Source organism: Melanerpes formicivorus, unplaced genomic scaffold, assembly GCF_026170545.1.
Source record: "Melanerpes formicivorus ecotype bairdi unplaced genomic scaffold, bMelFor1.0.p_v2 SCAF_12, whole genome shotgun sequence".
Taxonomy (NCBI): Eukaryota; Metazoa; Chordata; class Aves; order Piciformes; family Picidae; genus Melanerpes; species Melanerpes formicivorus.
The window spans coordinates 8,759,961-8,780,728 of record NW_027142364.1 but is presented as its reverse complement, the minus strand read 5'-3'; the positions used below and the strand labels follow the sequence as shown (position 1 = coordinate 8,780,728).

The 20,768-nt window shown below is 42.7% G+C and overlaps 1 protein-coding gene across 2 annotated transcripts in view; it reads right to left on the bottom strand.

Annotated features, from left to right (window-relative positions):
- Positions 1 to 920: 920 nt before the first annotated feature.
- LOC137444471 (cytochrome P450 2J6-like) overlaps positions 921 to 20,768 on the bottom strand; it is a 33,344-nt gene continuing 13,496 nt past the window's right edge. Inside the window, exons 1-9 of one of the 2 annotated variants that reach the window (XM_068145194.1) lie at positions 18,038 to 18,206; positions 16,039 to 16,201; positions 14,655 to 14,804; positions 12,890 to 13,050; positions 10,543 to 10,719; positions 8,943 to 9,084; positions 6,731 to 6,918; positions 5,414 to 5,555; positions 921 to 4,305 (exon numbers count right to left, since the gene is read on the bottom strand). In XM_068145194.1, coding sequence (XP_068001295.1) covers positions 4,127 to 4,305; positions 5,414 to 5,555; positions 6,731 to 6,918; positions 8,943 to 9,084; positions 10,543 to 10,719; positions 12,890 to 13,050; positions 14,655 to 14,804; positions 16,039 to 16,201; positions 18,038 to 18,127 — 1,392 coding nt within the window. In that variant the 5' untranslated portion in view covers positions 18,128 to 18,206 and the 3' untranslated portion in view covers positions 921 to 4,126. Of the gene's footprint in view, positions 4,306 to 5,413; positions 5,556 to 6,730; positions 6,919 to 8,942; positions 9,085 to 10,542; positions 10,720 to 12,889; positions 13,051 to 14,654; positions 14,805 to 16,038; positions 16,202 to 18,037; positions 18,207 to 20,768 lie in introns of those variants that run through there. The other variant, XM_068145193.1, reaches the window with a different exon arrangement.

The following is a 20,768-nucleotide window of genomic DNA, read 5'->3' as shown; positions in this document are numbered from 1 at the left end:
AGCGTCATGAATAAAGGTTAAAGAGCTGACATTTCTTTTCTTAGGTACAATTTTTACCTACACATCTAATCTAAGAAAATGACTGATTCAAATCCTAGTACTCACATCTCCCACCATTTGGTTTACACACGGAGCTGCCTGAGCTGTAACATTTTGAGTGAAATGACAAAACTGTTCTTCAGACCTTGTTTGCCACCTCTTGTCCTCCAGTCACTGTGGCATGGCTTATCTGATCCTGTGTGATTAACTGTAACAAACACTGAGAAGCAAAGGCAAATGTTCCTTGCACAGTCCTGCTTTCAAGTGGATGCCCTTGCTTTACCCTGTGTGTGCAGCCCTAGACTTTTCACACTTCCACTGAATATTTGAGTTCAGAGTGATTTTTTTATGTAGGTTTCACACATAGAATAAACACCTGCAACCTGGTTTCAAATCCTTCCAAACCATATTATTAAGGATGACAGCTTGACCATGACTCAGAGACCTGAGGCTGTGGTTGATATTGGTCATGGAAAGAAAGAAGGAAAGAAGGAAAGAAGGAAAAGAAAGGAAGAAAGGAAGGAAGGAAGAGAGAAAGGAAGAAAGAGAAAGAAAAAGAGAGGAGAAAGAGAGAAAGAAAAGAGAGAGAGAAAGGGAAGGAAGGAAGGAAGGAAGGAAGGAAGGAAGGAAGGAAGGAAGGAAGGAAGGAAGGAAGGAAGGAAGGAAGGGAAGGAAGGAAGGAAGGAAGGAAGGAAGGAAGGAAGGAAGGAAGGAAGGAAGGAAGGAAGGAAGGAAGGAAGGAAGGAAGGAAGGAAGGGAAGGAAGGAAGGAAGGAAGGAGGGGGGAAGGAGGGAAGGAGGGAAGGAGGGAAGGAGGGAAGGAGGGAAGGAGGGAAGGAGGGAAGGAGGGAAGGAAGGAAGGAAGGAAGGAAGGAAGGAAGGAAGAAGGAAGGAAGGAAGGAAGGAAGGAAGGAAGGAAGGAAGGAAGGAAGGAAGGAAGGAAGGAAGGAAGGAAGGAAGGAAGGAAGGAAGGAAGGAAGGAAGGAAGGAAGGAAGGAAGGAAGAAAAAAAGGGAAAAAAGGAAAAAAGAAAAGGTTTAGTCACTCCACTTAAAAGAAATGTTGCATAACTCAAGTCAGCCAGCACCAGGGTATACACCTTTTTAATCTGGCAGATTTTGGATGGTGCAATGCAGGCACATGCCTGGGAGGGTCTAACCAGTGGTCCAGCTAAGTGGTGACAAGATGGTGGTCAGGGAGGTCAGCACTTGGCAGGGAACAGAAAGGACTGTGGGCAGGGGGACTAGGGAAGTCATTCACCAGCACGTGGCCTGAGATAATTTCAGCTCTTTCCCTGTAACATAGATCAGTCACTGACATAGGTCAACCAGTCCAGGAGCTGGAGGTGTGTAACCCTAGACAAGTACTGGGAGAATGGTCTCTGAGAGGGGAAACAGAGTTGTTCTCCATCCCAGAAGCAGGGTGGTGAGACACTGGAACAGGTTGCCCAGGGAGGTGGTAGAAGCCCCATCCCTGGAGGTTTTTAAGGCCAGGTTTGATGTGGCTCTGAGCAACCTGATCTAGTGTGAGGGGTCCCTGCCCATGGCAGGGAGTTGGAACTAGATGATCCTTGAAGTGCCTTTCAACCCTAACAATTCTGTGATTCCCAAGGGAGTGGAGTTTCTGTTTATCTTCCACCATCAGCTATCTTCAAATCTTTATGTGAACACAAGGGTGTAAATTGGTGCCATAGGTCTGGAAATTTACAGACAGGTTCTGGCTCCATGACCCATGTGGACTGATCCTTACAGGATATTACACCCCCCCCCATTGGCTCCACTGCTCAGGCATAGCAAACTGTTTGTGCAAGACTGGAAACTCTCCCAAAGAGAGAGCTGAAGGCTCCTGCCCTTCAACTATGATTTTAGTAGAGTGTCTTCAAAGTCATACATGCTTCTTTGTACTGCCTGGTAGGGGTCTGGTGAGACAGTGTCCTGGAGTGGCTGAAATGGGCAGTAATTACCAGTTCATTCCACTTGTGCCACTCCTCAGTCCTGCCTAGTCACGCGGAAGCTGTTTATCAGCAGCACTGAGAACAGCTGCAGTCTCAATGGACATAATGCTCACCACCAGCTTTACACACATCTTATTATTAAGCTTCTTTAGGAAGTGGCAGGATGACAAGAGGAGCGGGCAGAGGTAGTGAGAGACACCCTCTCTAGCAGGGTGAGTGGAAAGGAGGAGGTGTGGGAAGGTAGGGTGGAGGACAAGTGCAAATAAAGCTGGAGAGAAGGCTGAGCAGAAGTGTGTGGGCCCTGGAATGGTTTTGCATGGTGTAACAGCCTGGATTATTTATGACAGCTATTGCTTTTATGAACCCCACTGCTGTCCTGATTTCCCTTCCAGCCCAGCAAGCTTGTAGGCACTGGATTATGCTAGAGCAGACCACTGCCAGAGCTGCAAGGTATGCCAGGATCTGGTTCAGCTCTGCCTGATTTCCAGTAGTTCTCATTTCTTTTTAGTAACATTCTCCTCCATTTTAAATTCAGGAAGTTCAGTTATACCACAATGGTTTAATTACAAATAGTTTATATTCCAACATGAAAGCACTTTTGGCCCTCATACAAATTCAATCAAGTTTACAGCAGTGTTTACAGCTCTACCCAACTCCAATATTTGGATCCTTTCCAGAAGGATTGGAGAATACTACAGCACTTTGCTTTAACAAATCAGCAGCTGAGCTTGGCTGTCACCTCCAGCTGTATGCTTGAACTGTCCTGAGCTTGAGTTGAATCAGTGCCAGTGAGCAGTTACATTAATAATAGCTGTTTCAGAATTCCTGCATCACATTTATGTCTTTCCTTACACTAAGTTACCTGCAGTGCACCCTTCATAGTCACTCTGCTCTTCTGTTCATGATCTGGAGCCTTAAAGAACAAACAAATCAGATCTTCTAAGCTCTCTCCTGAAAACTCACTGGTCATTGTTTTCAGCTCAGCACTGATTCCTCTACTAAGACTCGTGCAGAAAAGAGCAGAAGGAGGCAGAAGCTTGGTATGATGGAAAGATGTAAGTGATGCGAAACCAAAAAGTGAAGGTGAATCCTGAAACAAAGTTTCCATGAAAAAGAGTTGTGAGTAGGGAATGGAAATTAGGGGCAAAGTGGAAAGAGATTGAATGGAAAGAGCAAAATGGTATGTGTTCTAATGAAAAAGAACAGGGCCCAGAGAAAATGGGGAATGCCTGAGGGTTCAGCTGGCCTTAGACACTGCCTTCTAAAGCCTCTACATGCCTCTGATGCAAAGTTAGCAGTGAAACCCACTGGCAAAGTGAATATCTCATCCCACATTTATGCCTCACCCAAGCAGGACTGATAATGGGTGTGATTCCACCTCACAGAAACTTCATGTTAAAAAACCTCACAAAACTCAATGGGCAAACCAACCACTTGACAATACCTTATCACAGCAATCAGGCTGCCAAGACACACTTTCACAGTGCTAGCAAACACCCAATTTCAGTTTCTTTCTTCAACTTCAGGTTGACTCTATCTGCCACATCAAATTCAGACATTAATGCATTCATGTTCTTATGTGTTTCCTGGGTTTCTGGTCTTGGAGTGGGTTTTTTTGTTTGCTTTGGTTGATTTTTGATTTGCAACCTATCAACAAATTAAAGTCTGTAAGTTGAGGACAGTAAAACCAAAATAGAACTTTAAAAGTGTGTTTTCCTGAGCCAGATTACTTGAGGTCATCAAACCACTCACAGAAATTACAACTACTCAGCTCTTGCTGAGATCCTCTGTTGAATTTTACTGGGGTTTACTCAAGAGTGAGCACCAGGACGATTCTCCTTGCCTAGGACAAGGAGATGCAGCATGTTGGCTTGAGCTGGGAGCTGTAGCATCTTGCTTCAGGTGCTCTCTGAGAGGAGAAAATAGCTAAGATCCTTGTAAGAATATCTGAGACCTTCACAAGGACCAGACCAAAAGTACTGGTAGTCTGGATCTTGACTTCCATCTGCTTTCTGAATGTCCCTGGGATAGACTAATATCAATATCCTGGCTAGGAGAAGAATGTTTGTACACTTGAGAGGAAATTCACAGACATAAATGTGGCTGTCTCATGCCACTCTGTGACATGCTGCAGCCTAGCGTGGAATGGCACAAATCCTGTAGGGATGGGGCCGCAGTGTACCCCCAAAAATGGGCTCTGTGTTGATCTTTGTCACCCCCTCAGGAAGCTGGAAGGTGAAAGCCCGCAGCAGGTTGGCAAAGAAAATAAAGAGCTCGATCCTCGCTAGATGTTCCCCCAAACACACACGGTGCCCTGCAGGAGGAAGAGTGGGGAAGGACAGTGAGTACCAGGAATTATTCAGTTTCATAACAACTTTGTTCATTCTTGTTATAAGCAGAGGGTTTGTGGGTTTGTTGGTTTTGTTTGGGTTTTCTTGTGTTGTGGGGTTTTTTGTTTGGTTGGTTTTGTTAAAGGCCTGGATCTTGAAAGTCACAGAAGTAGAACTCTGTGAATTCTTTCTCAGAATGATCCCATCCAGTCTCCTAGGTTAGGAAACAGCAAGTGAAAATCCCTGAGGAACCACCAGCATTCCTCTCCTGACCTGATGGAAAATTATTTTCCTTTTAGAGGAGATGTTGAGCTTCAGGGTCATACACAAAGAATCTGCCAACTGTTTACACATTCCTTCTTAGTGGGTCCAAGTCAGTGGATAAAAATTACTTAGCAATGACATTTGCAGTTGAACAAAGGCTTGGTCCCTTTAGAGGCAAAGCAGGAAGCCTACTGTTAATTTCCAAGGGTTCCACAGTGGAACCAATGGCATCAGCAGCAGAGGTGAATAATGCAGTCACATTTCTGGATTAGCAGACAAATAGAAAAGAAAAAGGCATTTACATTAAAAAAACCACTCTTGGATGGACATCCAAGTGACTAGTCTGCTACAACAACAGGGAAACTGAACCAAAACCAACAGAGTAGGAACTTTCCTGCAAAGTGTGATCTTTGTGCAGCGTTGTATTATATTCTTTTGCAGCTGGATTTTCAGTTCAACAAGCAAGAACTTAATCCTTTGTGTACCAGGATGCATTCTGCTTTTCTGTCAGTTTGTTCTTTTCAAAGGGCTTGCATGTAACTCCACTACACATTAGGCACATTTCTTCTCAGGACAAATAAAGTATAGATACAGAATACTACAGACACTACCTGCGACTACCTGCAGCATGCAACAAGCTTAGGAGTTTGAGGAGGAGTCCCACTAGAGTGTCCTAAGAACAGTTTGGGATCTGACAGCACAGAAGCATCTCCCTAGGCAGAAACAAGCCAGTACTGTTCTTTAAAAGCAGCAAAAAGAGATGTTATCTGTACAAACACCACAGTCTCACACTTCTGCTGGGTTGGTTCAAAGCATCAGTGCATTTACCTGCTGAGAATGGTAAGAAGGCCTCACGAGGCATAAAGTTTCCTTCTTTATCCAGGAAATGGCCAGGGTTGAAGTGCCGAGGTGTTTCCCATTGCTCAGGGTCATACAGAACAGATGCTATGTTGGGCATAATGATGGTGCCCTGCAAGGGAAGAGCTTGATTCAGTTGCAGGTACTAGCCTGTCACCCATCAGTGTCTGCCTAGGGGATAAAACTTGCTGCTTGCTGCAATTTCTTTGTGGTGAGCAGATATGATGTGGCTAGAAGACCATTTGCCTAGAAAACTGGAGTAGGTGATAGGTTTCTGTGTTGGAATTTATCTGTTCTCAGCCCCACAGCTATGTCAGTGGCTGTTAACAGCATTAGTGATGTTAGTACAACTGCACTGTGATCACTTTTACTACTAATCTTAATAACACCTCTAGTAGGAGTCTTTTGTTGGTATTCAGGTACCGGCTTTGGAAAATTCCTTTCGGGCTTAGGAGAGAGAAATGAAGTCAGAAATAACTGCAATACTTCACTGACAACCTCTGAGCCCTTTTAGCAGTAGTACTTCAGCCTTTTTCTTTACTGGCTGGCCCTAGCAGACCAGTTCACATGGCCTAGCTACCTGGCTGTCAGAAGCAGACAAAACAGAGTGAAACCTTCACCACAAAATGAGTTAGGTGGGGCTAGTCCCAGATGGCAGTAATAGTACTGGCCTCTCCCATCTCTCTTGCAATGAAAGCAACTAATTCCTGTTTCTTGCTAGTATTTTGCAGTGAGAACTGGCACCCAGCACAGCTTATGTCACTCCAAAAAAGGCCTTACTGGCTGTGAACATGTGTCTTTGGCAGTTATTTGGGTGCAACAGCCTTTCAGGTGTTACAGACTGAGGCAGGTCCTTGGGCTCATGCAAACAGTTGGAGCTAGCTGTGAGCCATCCTCTCATCAGTCTTCCTTCATCCCAAGAGTGCTGGCAGTGCCAAATTGGGCAAGAATAGACAATCCTGCTTTAGAAAACTGGTTTCTCATCTCAGTCCACCTGCAGCCAAACCGGGCTGGTCTCTGCAGTTGTGCTGTGGATGAGCAAGGCAGGAGCTGAAGATTTCTGTGGCAGAAGCAGGGGTCACATCAGCTGCAGCTGATGGAGCATCAACACGCTGAGTGAGAGAATTAGGTCATTCCTGGAACCACAAGTTGTAACCCTTCCCCAGGCACTGTGTTCCTGGGTTATATGGAGAATATTTGATAGACGGAAAACAAGTAACCAAACTGGAATAAAAGCTAAATGTCTCTCAGCTGAAGAAAGAACAGAGGCTGGAAATACACCTGTACCTTTTTGAGAGGGAATCCTAGCAACGTTGTGTCCCTGACACACACTCTGGGCACGCCAACAAAGACAATGTTGCTGAAGCATTGGATCTCATGAACCACAGCATTTGTGTAGGGCAGTTCTCTCCGATCCTCATAGCAAATTAACTGGGAAGGACCCAAAACTGCATCCAGCTCCTTCTGCACTTTCTCTGTGGAGAAGTATTCACCATTTCAGATGGGGAAAATGCATAAAATATTGTAGCAGGTCCCTTTTCTTAGAGAGGAGGAAAAGTTATTATTCCAACATAGTACATTGTCTATAACCTGTGATTTCCTGTAATGAAATGCCTGAGTTTAGTAAATGAAAAATAACAGGAGAATAACCTAAGAGTGCAGTCCAGAATCATAAACAAGGACTTTAATATACTTAACTGCAGCTCTGACAGTCATCTTACAGAATCTACACCCATTTTAGTGGGTGTAGGGTGGGTCACTCAACTCCAGCTTTTGAAGGTATTTAGGGATTGCTTACTTTACCTTATCTCAAAATCTAAATCTCCTGTACAAAATTTACATAGATGCCTCAGGTATTAACTCCCAGTACAAGGGATAAGTTGAACAGAGTTGGTCCAAGTATGGCAACACACTGCATGAACAAACAACATCTAAATTGCCTAAAACCCTGGATGCAGTTAGGTATTCAATGACAAAGCCTTTTCAGCCTCCTACTGAGGCTGAGGGAAGAAAAGAGCCTCCCTTGTTTTCAGTGCTCAAGCACAGCAGAGGGAAAAGCCACCAGCCCCAGGACCCTTAAACCCTGGCCACAGCCTTTCTTCTCCTGACATAGATGTGGATGAAGAAACTCAGCCTGGATCTACAGACACATACATGGAATTGGTGTTAATAAGATAAGCAACCACGTTTATAATATTAACTCAGACAGAGACAGCCTCTGTGTGTTGCCAGCAGTTCTTGCCTGAAAACATCATGTCTACATATCAGGCAGACAGAATCCTCCCCTTAAAATGCTTTTTTTTCTATTTCTACATTTTCCCATTCCTTGCAGATCTTTCACATTCATGTTTTAGTTGGCTGGTTTGTTTGTTTGTTTTCTCCTAAGGTTTGTATGCTGCTTTGTGAACAAACTACAACAAATATTAGTGGCTATGGTTAAAGACTAGAGACTAATACCATCAGCTGTTTACACACAGAATATGGTCTGCTGAAACCATGAGGTCACCCCTGAACCCTCTTCCATGAATGCCCACTGCCTAGCCTGGTGGCTGAAGTACTAAGCAAAGAGAGAAGGGAGTTAATGCCTTATTTCAGGGAACTCTATGGATTTTCAAATTGTCTTGCATCTCTGTTTCATGAAAAGAAATATGGAGGAAGAGACAGCTCTCTCCACCAGGACCATGTGCCTTCCTTAGGGCAACCTGCCAAGATCTGTGAAGGTGGTTTGTCCAGTATGGGATCCAGAGGGTTGTTAGGAGTATTGGTGTGCTAAGCAAAGAGTGCCAGGAGGGGAAGTGAGAGTGGGCTGACTGTGTCTCATACCTGAATGATGTCTGGTGCAAACAGGAATCATGTTGAAGCCCTGATTCTGGCTGCCATCAGCCGAGGTGACCTAATTGTGGCCTTCCAGTAGCTGAAGGGGGCCTACAGGAAGGCTGGGGAAGGACTTCTCAGGATCTCAGGTAGTGATAGGACTAGGGGGAATGGAATGAAGCTGGAGGTGGGGAGATTCAGGCTAGATGTGAGGAGGAGGTTCTTCACTATGAGAGTGGTGAAACCCTGGAATGGGTTGTCCAGGGAGGTGGTCGAGGCCCCGTCCCTGGGGGTGTTTAAGAGCAGGCTGGATGAGGCTCTGTCCAGCCTGATCTAGTGTAGGGTGTCCCTGCCCATGGCAGGGAGGTTGGAACTAGCTGATCCTTGCGGTCCCTTCCAACCCTGAATGAAACTATGAAACTATGAAACTATGAAAACTCCTCACATATAGTGCCTCACTGACTTGACACTGCAAAGAGCTAACTTCTGTCTCACTACAAATGCCTTCAGCCGCCTGGTTTGGTCAGGTCAAAGGATGAGCCTTTGATTTTTCCCTCTGCTCCCTCTGTTTTCAGAGAGTGAGAGACAGCTTCAATGAGTGATTTCTGTGCCTGCAACTCATTATATTCAGCCACCATTGACATTTGTAGAACCCACAGCATTTCACAACAAGAATCCCTCTCACCTTGGACATCCGGATTCACGACCATATAGAGCAGTCCCCAGTACAATGTTGTGCTTGATGTCTCTGATCCACCAAGGAAAAGATCATTTATAACATGCACCAAATTGTCTTCATCATAATTGGTCTTGGCCCCATCTTTAGACTGTAGATGATGATTAAAAAAAACAATGAAGTTAATGCATAAAAGTTAGGTCATCCTGTGTGCCTCCTGTGTGAGAATCCTTATTTCCACAGCTGGCATGTGCACAAAGAATGTTCACAATTACAGTTTTTGGGAAATACTAAGAGATTCATGTTTTCCCAAACAGACATTATAAATCTGCATTGCTCTTTTTCATGAAGTAGAATATATTGCTTTGTTAAAAACCAGGCAATTTTATGCCTGTTGACTTAGTCATGATAACTTTAAAGCACACTACCAGTTGTGCAGTTAGCCGAGGAGTGTACTCATAAACAAGTGCCCCACAGTGTGGCCTTACTCTCTCCAGTATGCTACCAAACACCAAAGTAAAACCTATCTAAAAGCATCTCAACAGAACACCCTTGAGAGGAGTTTCTTCTCTCAGTTCAGCATAGCTGTGAGCTGGTGGGAGAGACATACCTGCCCAAATATATTCTTCTTATAATTAGGGAGTAATAATCATAAAATGTTAGAGAAAATCCATTAGGGAAAAATGCTTTAAAATAAACAAATTGCAATAACTTGCACCCCTGACACCAGAGCAAGCTGCATCTTTGCTTGTTTTATTAATCTTGTCACATTCATTCAGACATAACCTACAAGAGAACATACCAGCTCCTTCCAGAGCCTGTGAGCCAGCACTGTCAGAACACAGCAGCCTGACTAGCTGAAAACTTATGGCCAGAGGGAGAGTCTACACAAACTTCATCTATCATAGGAAAAAGATGTTTCTTTTAGCTTTAGTAAGGTGGAACTGATGAGGTGCAGCTGCTGAAAGGGACTGTGCTAGAGGTGGAAGGACTACCCTCCTTTTGATGCTGCAGGAATTATACCAAATAATTTTAGGATAGCCTGGCAATTCTTTGAAGAGCAGAGAAACTCCTCAGATCAGGAGCTAAAGAGACTTTCCAATAAACAGAAGATCCTCCATGAAGTTCCCTCCTAGAGGAGGAACAACACAACTGTGTGGCACGAGCCAGCGTCAGCACACACAATGAAACCCAAAGCAGCGTGTCAGCTACTTCAGGCTAATTGTCTATGTGTGAGGGCTTAATCCCAAACACGAGGTACCCTACTGTAGAAGATGAGGTGGTCTACCAAAATTACGTGACCTACAGGCATAAACTGTCTCATAATTACTACAAGGCTGAAGTATACTCATGGATATTTGTGGAGAGCAGATGATGGCTCCCAAGTTCCCACCCAAACATACTTTGTGGTACTTTGTTCATGTTACCAAACCATAAATCTGGGTGCCTTTCTGACACACGTGAGTTAGTATGTCCCAAGCTACTGTGTTCACATTAAGGAACCTATGAAATGTATGAAACTAAGATAGAAGGGGGCAGAGTGGATGATGTAATGGTCTGTTTAGCCTTGTACTCCATGAATGTGTGATCAGGCAGAATGAACACTTACTTTCTCCATCTCAGCCAGGTAAAAGTCAATGAAATCCTGTGGTTCATCTGACATCCCTCTCTCCACGTGTCTTCTGATCTCCTTCCTTGCAAAGTTGCTCAGGACATTGTAGGAAGACAGCGCTTTCTTATGAGGACCAGGGAGACAGCACATCAGCCAGGGCAAGAGATCATACAGCTGTGGGAGTGACATGTGAGGCAGTGTGAATTACCCACCAGTAACAAGGCTGCTTTTAGGAGTACCAAAGGCTGAATTATCCTGTCTGGTAATGCTGATGGTGGAATAAACAGATTAGCACTGCTTTAAGTAGATTTTTGCCATCAAGTAAGAAAGCTTTCCTAGTAATTTGGACACACTTCTGAGGGTCAAGGCAGTACTGACAACACTCTGCTCATACCAGTAAGTCCACTTGGATACTTCTATTACTAGAAGACTTTACTCCTGCACAGTTGAGACCCTAGCTTTCACATACTCAACATGTGAGGACAAGCTTTCCAGATATTGAGTGGCTACTAAGATTAACAAGCCTGAAGCCTCAGGTAATTGGTCAAATTTGTGGAGGTCACAGAAGCAAAGTGTAAACCAGGTACCATTCTAAGAGCTAATTCAATTTTCCCCATCAGAATTTTCCCTTGTGACTGCTATAGGACAAATAATTGTTTTGATGGTTAGCAATATTACACCTTCAGTCTTGATGAGTGTATTTATTCACACATTTGTAGGCTCAAAGTATTGTCCTCTAGCTTGGATAGTTCTCTTTGCAGCATCTGCCATCCCACTTTGCCAAGCAATCCCCTCGCTTTGTTCTTTCAGATCTAATAAGTGAAGTCTCTCTAAATTCAAGCAGTAGTTCACAGGTCATCCCCTTAACACTTCTCTACATTTGTTTCACTTCATACTCACACCATAAGGTGTCCAAGACTTTAGAATAAGTCTGACAGATTGCCACGAAGTCCCCCCACCAGAACCTACTTTGACACTTCTTCAGATCTAAAGGGAAAATAATGCTGGAAATTATTCTATTTGCCTTTTTCTTCCTGTTATCTGCTAGCTTACACCAGTCCCTTTCCTCTTAACTGAAATGTTCCAAGCTCATAACAGATATCATCCTGATTAATTCCTAAGAGGGTTCATAATTTAATTTTGTACTAGTATTATTTGTTTCATTCTCATAACTCCAAGTCCACAGTGCTTGTGAGCCCTTGAAGCAGTATATTGTGAACCTCCTCTGTACTGTGGAAGTGTTCTGGCTTTGATAATCCACAATTTTCCTCTATTTTTCTCTTTTTCACTGTTGGAAAGTTGCACAGTGCTACCCTCAGGTGATAGATTTGTAAGGTTTACCACCACATCCACATTTTAGTTTGTCTTTTCCAATTAAACTTCAGTGGAATTTGCTATGATACCCACAGTCCCCATCACACACTGCTTGACCCTCTTTAAGGGTCTAAATAACAAAATATCTTTCACAGGGAAAACTTGAAGTGTGCTTCAAGACACCTGAGTGCAAAGTTGCCCTTTGTGGTATGTTGTGGGAGGTAGCTGCCAAAAAATCTCTGACAGAACTTGAATTGCAAGACTGCCAGAGAATCATCGAATCAGTCAGGATTGGAAGGGACCACAAGGATCATCTAGTTCCAACCCCCTTCACACTAGATCAGGCTGGCCAGAGCCTCATCCAGCCTGGTCTTAAACACATCCAGGGATGGGGCCTCAGCCACCTCCCTGGACAACCCATTCCAGGGCTTCACCACTCTCATGGTGAAGAACTTCTTCCTCACGTCCAGCTTGAATCTCCCCACCTCCAGCTTCATTCCATTCCCCCTAATCCTATCACTACCTGATATCCTAATGTGTGTCTTGGTTTTGTAAAGTGTGAATTGCAAGCTAGCATGAACTAATGGAAAGGTTCCTAAAGAATATTTTGTTATTTGTGAGGGAGGAAAAAGACCAAAAATGTTAGCATACTGTTTGCAGAGCAGTGAAAAGCAGAAGAAATAAATTCAATTATACCTATTTTAGGAGAAGTAAATAAAGGTGGGAGAAGCAGCACCTGCAGAGTTGAAATTTATTACAAACTCCAGCCTCAAATTTAAAAGCTTCTGTTAACAGTCTCAGAAATGCTGAAAGTCTTAATAGTCAGAGAGATGTCTCCAAACTTGCCAAGAAACAGATTCCTTTAAAAGGGCCTCAGAACCAGGCAGTCAGTAACAAGGTCCCCAAGGATATCGCTCAGCACCCAGTTTGCATTTGCCAGTTGCTCTGTAATTAGTCCAGACCCATTTTTGCATCCATAGTTCCATTCTCTACCTATTTCAGAATACAAACCAGCACATCATTTACTCACCTGATGAGCAAAGCTGCCTGCAAATCTGAATAAATACTCCGTGGCGCTGATCAGTTCATGGAAGATTTTGTCCTCATCAGAGAAATGATATCCAAAAACCAGAGCACAAATTACATTTGAAATGGCATGGAAAAGAGGGAAAGAAGGATCCACAGGTCTTCCTGCAAACACAATAACTGGTATTCAATCTCAGTGGTTTTTTTTCAGGTATCCCTTACACAGATAGGAAAAGATATTGTTAGAGATTACATCAAATGTCCTCTTTATCCAGACAGAGCATGAATGAGCATAGAGATGTGGCATTAGCTAATGAGAATAAGCATAGCCTTAAAGCAGAGGACGCTGTTAAACTGTTTCCTCATAGTTCTAAAACAATGGCCTAGCCCTTCCTGTGAAATAACATATAGCTATGATCCATTAGGGGATATGATATCCAATCTGCTGTCCTCAGCTGTGTGGAAGAAGAAAAGTCAGAATGTGAGAAAGAAGAAATGTCACTGGAGAAGGCAGGGACACACGTTCAAAAATGTATAAAAAATACTGAAGAGGAAAGGCTGAAGGACTGTGGGAATATTCAAGAAGCAGAATAGATGGATAGGAACTAGAAAGTATAGAGGATAAAATTATTACAGTCTCAGCTGGTCATTATATCTATGTCTGATGATCTTCTAAAGTTATGAGATGACCATAAAAACATAAAAAATTGTTTGGGTAGAAACCCATCAAAAATTGTTGGGATAGAAATGATCCTGGTTTGGACTCCAGGATGGACTTGAGAATCCACTGAAGTTCCCTCCCTAATCCTGCTTTCATGATTCTCTTGCCAATGGTTACTTAGCCAGACATACACTAAAATATCCAGCTTACTTCATGGCACCCAATGCTGTTGAAATGTAGAGTACAGTACTCTTTAGTCACCTGTTGTAGGCAGTCTGAGAATGGCCTGGCTGTGCAGTCCAGTGACATCATATCATATCATGCCATATCATACCATATCATATCAGTCCCTGGCCAGCCTGATCTAGTATGGGGTGTCCCTGCCCACGGCAGGGGGGTTGGAATTAGGTGATCCTTGTGGTCCCTTCCAACCCTGACTGATACTATGATACTATGAACTGAAAAACTCAGTTCTAACAATGAGGCTATGCCAGCTAGCACTGCAGCTGTGTTTGGGTTTACTTGGAGCTCTGAAACAGAATTTAGAAGTGCAAGAAAACATCTTTTCTCCTACCCAACACCCACATTACTATCAGGCAGTGATTCAGGTGGTCTTCAGAGTTCCAGAAGAAAATCAGCCCATTATTACTAGATGAACAGGACCTAGACTTCCTCTCCTCTCTTAGCCATTGATAACTATTATTGCTATGATTGTTTTCATTAATATTTGGTATATAACACTAAGGGTTAAAATAAAAAATAACAGAAGAACCAGTCACTTCATCCAAACATACTTAATCTTTTTTACATTACAGTTGATGGCTCCATTAAAGAAATCGCTCTGCAGCTACTGATCCATATCATATCACAATCATATCATAGAGAAGTGCTAAGCACATGGAGGTAGACTATCAGAGGTTCCCAACTCCATTATCTTTATGAACAGCTTCCCACTTATGATACTGCGCTCTTTATGCTCTTTGTGCTTTGGTAAGTTTGGATACACCAGTCTAGACCTACCCTGGCACCAGAAAAGGGTAGGTAAGTTTGCATACTGAAGCTAAGGATCCAGGACTGAAAGGTGTGTGATTTCTTAGCAGATAGATACCTTTTAGGCTCATAAAGAACTCCACCAGGTGAGAGGCCTCCTCTTGCACTCGATGCTCCAGGCATTTTTTCCCCATTCCCATTCTGCGTAGAGTCATTATGCCAAAGCGTCTCTGCTGCTTCCAGGAGTGACCACTTGCCAGTATAATACCTGAGGCATTCCTTGGCATATTAATATTTGCCATAGACATGTATGGTTCATTTACAAATGTATTATAAACTACACAGAGTAAAAGAGAGAATACACTGTAATACAAGTATCTGGAGTTCTAGAGCCCCTGTTACAAGAACATGCTGGAACATGTACAAAGAAGGGCGACAAGGATGATCAAAAGGCTGGAGCACATCTCCTACAAGCACAGGCTGAGAGAGTTGGGGCTGTTCTGTCTGGAGAGGAAAAGGCTCTGAAGAGACCTTATTGGGGCTTTCCAGTATTTAAAGGGGGCCTACAAGAAAGCTGGGGAGGGACTTTTTAGGGTGTCAGGTAGTGATAGGACTAGGGGGAATGAAGCAAAACAAGAAGTGGGTAGATTCAGATTGGGTGTTAGGAAGAGGTTCTTCACCATAAGGGTGGAGAGACACTGTAACACATTGCCCAGGGAGGTGGTGGAAGCCCCATCCCTGGAGATTTTTAAGGCCAGACTGGATGTGGCTCTGAGCAACATAGTGTGAGTTGTTCCTGCCCATGGCAGGGGGGGGTGGAACTAGATGATCCTTGAGGTCCCTTCCAACCCTGACAATTCTATGATTCTATCTTTAGGTGAAATTATCAGTAATCAGAAATCAGCTAAACATACCAAACTCTAACTAGACCACAAATCCTTAATACTGATCATAGTTAATCTTTGAAAAAAGCAATCTAAGGATTTGCTGACTGCCCTGTTCCTGTGCCAGAGGCACTCGCACAAGGGGTATGCACCAAATGATTAAGAGTGGCTGCAAATACAGCAATGAGACTTCTGAGGGATTGTGTTGTAGGTCTCTTGCTTGTGATGGAAGGAGTTTGGCAGCCATAACATATACAGTTACTAAACATATAAACAAGCTTTGCCTTCATGTAATGTACAGTAAAATCATGTGCAGCAAATTGGATTATCCTGTCAAGAGGGCAAGACTGCTGAGTTCTGAGCTGGGACCACGTACATCATGAACACAGTGGAAAGGTCACCTAGAAACAATCTGATCTGGAGTGTTTCTCAGGCTTGGGAAAGCTCAGTACAGAAGGCATGATGGCAAATGGTGAGTTATTCTCAAGAGCTAATGGTGAACCTGGCAAATAGCTGATGGAAGAACATTCAGAGTGGGAGAGTAGAGAGTCTAACAAGGCAGAGCAGCTGGCAAAGTTAACATTCCTGTGCACTATTTATGACAGGAAAAAATCTCACCTTTTCCTTTGGCCAGTGCTCTGAAGAAAGGAGCCAACATCCGCCCAGAAACATCTTCAGGGTGTGTAGTCATGCCATCCTTAACTGCTTGATAGCCATTCAGGATGATCACCGGTGTCCACCCAAACCACAAAGTATACATGTTGCCGTGAGATTTTGCCAGCTGTAGGTGTGCAAGGTGCCAGAATTAAACATCTCAAACAGCCATTGCACCTGCTTGTCACCAGCCCAGTCACTAGTTTGTGCTGAAACCATCATCCCCATGAATATACATAGCATATATATATATATATATGTATAGCATATATTCCATGTTATGAATATATAGTGTGTGTAGATATATAATGAATGTATATAGTATATATATGTAGCATAAATTCTAGCTGTGTTATGAATACATATGTGTTATGAATATATATAGTGTGTGTATATATATAATGAATTTATACAGTATATATAGCCTATATTCTAGCTGTGTTATGAATATATATAGTGTGCATATTCTAGCTGTTATGAATATGTTATGAATATATATAGTGTGTATATATATATAATGAATTTATATAGCATATATCTGGAGCATATATTCTAGCTGTTATGAATATATATGTTATGAATATATATACTCTCTCTATATATGTATATATATAATTTATATAGTGTGTGTATATATATGTAGCATATATTCTAGCTATGTTATAGCTAGAAGCAGAAATACTGGTTTTCTGAGAACAAGGCTTTCAGCAGCCAATTTTATTTACCAGAGGGAAGTGATTTTTCCCCCCCCTTCCAAAGAACAAGCTGCAGTGACACTGCAGCCAAAGAAAGGAAACTTTGTGTTTTACACTGCATCACATCCAACCTCAACATTTGTACCTCATTAACTGAACAGCCACAATCTGCACCGCTCTGGGGCTCTATGCCTCCAGATAGCCCTTCCTTTGCTAGAGGAAACCACACATTAATCTTGCTCCATCTGTGTGCTACAGGAGAGGAAGGTAAGCCAGAAACTAGCCAATAGCTGTGAGGTGCTAGAGGGCTGCAGCTGAATCCACAGTACTGAGGAGAGCACTGATCACTGGAGACAGCAGAGGCATCCATGCAGAGACAGGTGTATGACAGATGAAGTTTAATCATTTCTGCAAAAAGCTTTGTCCAAGAACAGGACTCTGCTCCAATACACCCATGATGAGACAAAGGAGGTTCTAGGCAGTGTCTAATGTGCCACCAGAATTACATCCAACTGCTCAGTCACTCACTTCTCCTTATAATTCTTTCAGTGCTGGCTTTCCACTTCCTCTTACAGCATCACTGCCTGTCTGGTTACAGGATCACAGGATGTTAGGGGTTGGAAGGGACCCCAATGATCGGTAAGTACTGTGCGTACTGCCTCAGGCATAGATCTGAATTAGAAGTCATCTGGAAAAATGACTGCCAGAGTACAGAGGGAGGAGCAGCTTCTCTAAAAACAAGTGGCAAACATGTTGTTTCAAGGAGGTGTTGGAAGCTGGGGAGTGTATGCCCTTTCTGTATTACAAACATCCATACATGTGGTTTAATGGCCATAATGGTGTTAGCTTGGTTTGACTCCATGGTCTTAGAGGTCTTTTCCAATCAAACCAAGCCTATGATTCGATATGTATGCACCACATGGTCATGATCAAATAAGACAATACCAACATTTTTGAAAGGAACATATTAGGAGTTACCAGCAATGGAGAAGCATCTTTTCAATTACTGTTATTCTCCGAGTTGAATAACAAGTCAGAAACCCTCTCCCCACCTTTATTTGCTTCTTTAAGGACATGAAATTCCTTGTGAAGATGACATATTTGCATCAGAAGGTGACTTAGATTTAGACAGCGGGCTGCTCTTTTTATCTCCACCTTGCCTGTAACTTTCTAAGACCTAAACACTTCGCTTTGCTATTAACATATGCATTTTGTTTAAGCTGACTAAAGTTAACCAGCATCTTAAAAGAGCATCTTAAAAGAAATACCTCCATCAGAAGATCCCGGTGAAACTGGAATTTCAGATGCACCAAGTTTCCAAGGAATGGGAAACTGGTCCAGGAGGGAATTGCTTGCATGTCTTTTGCAGTTTGAAAAAGCTAACGATTAGCAGAAAAATGATCAAGACTACAAAAGCTTGACTTATTGTCAGCATGTCAGAGCTGGTTTGTCTGCTTATCTTTATCAAAAAGAGGGTTCTGGAGCTTGGAAAAGGTGCTCTTCCTTCTTGTTCCACCAGTTCTCTCTGCAGATTAAGTTCTGTAAAGTCTTGGTTCCTTTCCCTCCCTCTGTCCCTCCCTCTTTATCACTGCCTGCCCTTTGCCTGCACCACATACATTTACAGACATATAGAGAGACAGATCTCTGCCTTGGGACCTTTAAAATCATAATAGCTGTCCATCTCAGAATCCCTGAATTCAGGTGGTGAGTGTTACATGCCTGTTGCGTTAGGTTAGGTGTTCCAGGTGCTTTACTCACTAACATTGTTTAATTCATCTTTAGATGTGTTTGTAAATTCCTATTTGCCTGTCAGTACACACAGTTCACACAGGCAACTCCAACAGCAGTGGCAGACTAGGTGTGCAATTAGAAAATGAAACTATGACATGACATTTCTGAAGAGCTGGCCTTGAGTGTTCAGCCCACTTCTTTCCCCCAGCAAATGGGAAAAAAATGAAGTAGAATTTCATCAGGTGAGGATTAATTATCTGGAGGTAATGCATAAAAACTCACATTATACTTAAATAGCAAAAATAACAATAATATTAAATTTGGGGGTTTTTAAATGAAATAAACAGAAGAACCACAATTAGAATGCTATCTCTTTTTTAGAATGTAACCTAGCTGAAGCCTTTGTTTGCCTTGGTTTATTCTCTGTATTTTAAAATCAATTTAGGAATCCTGGCTGTTAGCAGTTATCAGTAAGTTATCACATTGAAAATCTCTCCTCTGACAATGAAAGGCTTCACACCTAGTTTGAAACACAAACTGCCCAGAGGATCCTATTTTGCATTGCAAGGAGAAAGTGTCTTCCCCAGAAATGAAGTCCAAGTCTGAACAAGAAATCAGCCTGCCCTCCAACATTATTTTGCAAATCTGGCAACATTAAGGAGGTGACTCAGTGATGTTAATCCACCTTCTTCATTTGACCAACCTTTGCAGCTGTTGTAGGTACCTATGTGCCTGCATCGTGCAGCGAAGGCAGCACAGAAAAGTTGGGGGTTTATGACCTTATCTGCACAAAACTAACAAGGGATTAATGAGCAGTTTGTGTGGGAAGTGGGCTGAGGCCAGCTCCATGGCTTTGCTAAAACCAGGGAAAGTCAGGTTCAGCTGCACACTATGAGGCTGAAATAGGCAAAATATAAAAGCAGAAAAAAAATTGTTTCTTCAAAGCAAAGTATCAAGTTTGAAATTTAAAAACAAACAAGCAAACAAAAATCCAACCCAAACAAACCATCAAAAACCCCAAGCCAAACAAATCCACACAAAGACCAGGAGAAGGTTAGTTTTGTGCAGACAGCTGAAGTCAGAAGAAATCCTGAATTGCATAAATGTCATGAACAGACCACATACAATTGTATTAATCTCTTGTTTGCTCAATATGCCGTTGCTCAGGTTTAGACATTTCATTCCTAGTGTAGTCTTCTGACTTCAATGAATGAATTCACCTCTTTCAGAATGTGGGTGAGATTTAACTGGAAGCAAATCACCAGGGGCAGAAGGAGGAGGAAGCCAAATAAGCCAGCCAGCAGTTTATCCTCTCAGATGTTACCACTATCATTCCCTTTTTTGATGTTTTCAGAACTTTGCAGCTGTCTGAAACCCAGATGCACGAACAATTACTTATGCTGGTGCCAGATGGCACTGGATAAGCTGTGCTGCAAACGAAACCAGGCTGAGGGATCTCATGTTGGCATGGATCTGTTCCTGTTTGATGCCTTCTCTTCTGGACACACTACCAGCAATATTTGCTGGGTTTATACTTTTGGCAGGAAACTCATCCTTAAAGGTAGTAACCCAAATAAAGAGCAGTCCAAAGAAGTGGAATCGGAAGGAAAGAAGAGCACATTTTCACAAAAGCTATAGGGAAGTAAAAGCTTCTGTAAGATTTTTTAGGGGACATAAAAGCACGCTGTGAAGTAAGTGATGGAAAGAGTGGTACAACACTTGCAAAAGTAAAGCTGTGCAGGTAATGTGATAATCAAACCAGCATGGTCCTGATATCCTTGAGCAAATAAATGTTTACTTTCAGCTCTGAGACATTGGTACTTTGATACTAAGAATAAACTCTAATACATTTGTTAAGAGAGAATGTCTGGAATTAGGAGCTGTTTATAGATTGGGAACAAAGTGGCAGCCAATTGCTCCTAATGAAGCTTCAAACATAGAATATTTAGAAGTGGAAACTGCACAATACATTGCTATGCTTTTTAACTCTTCACTCACAATGACCTTCAGAAACTTGCAAAATTCACACACAGGAATGTCCCTAGTAACTGGGAGCATCAAGGCTGAACTTGAGGTGGCACAAAGAGTGAGAAGAAAACGATCATAGAATCACAGAATTATCAGGGTTGGAAGGGACCTCAAGGATCATCTAGTTCCAACCCCCCTGCCATAGGCAGGAACATCTCACTTTAGATCAGGTTGTTCAATGCCACATCCAGCCTGGCCTTAAAAACTTCCAGGGATGGGGCTTCTACCACACAACCTTAA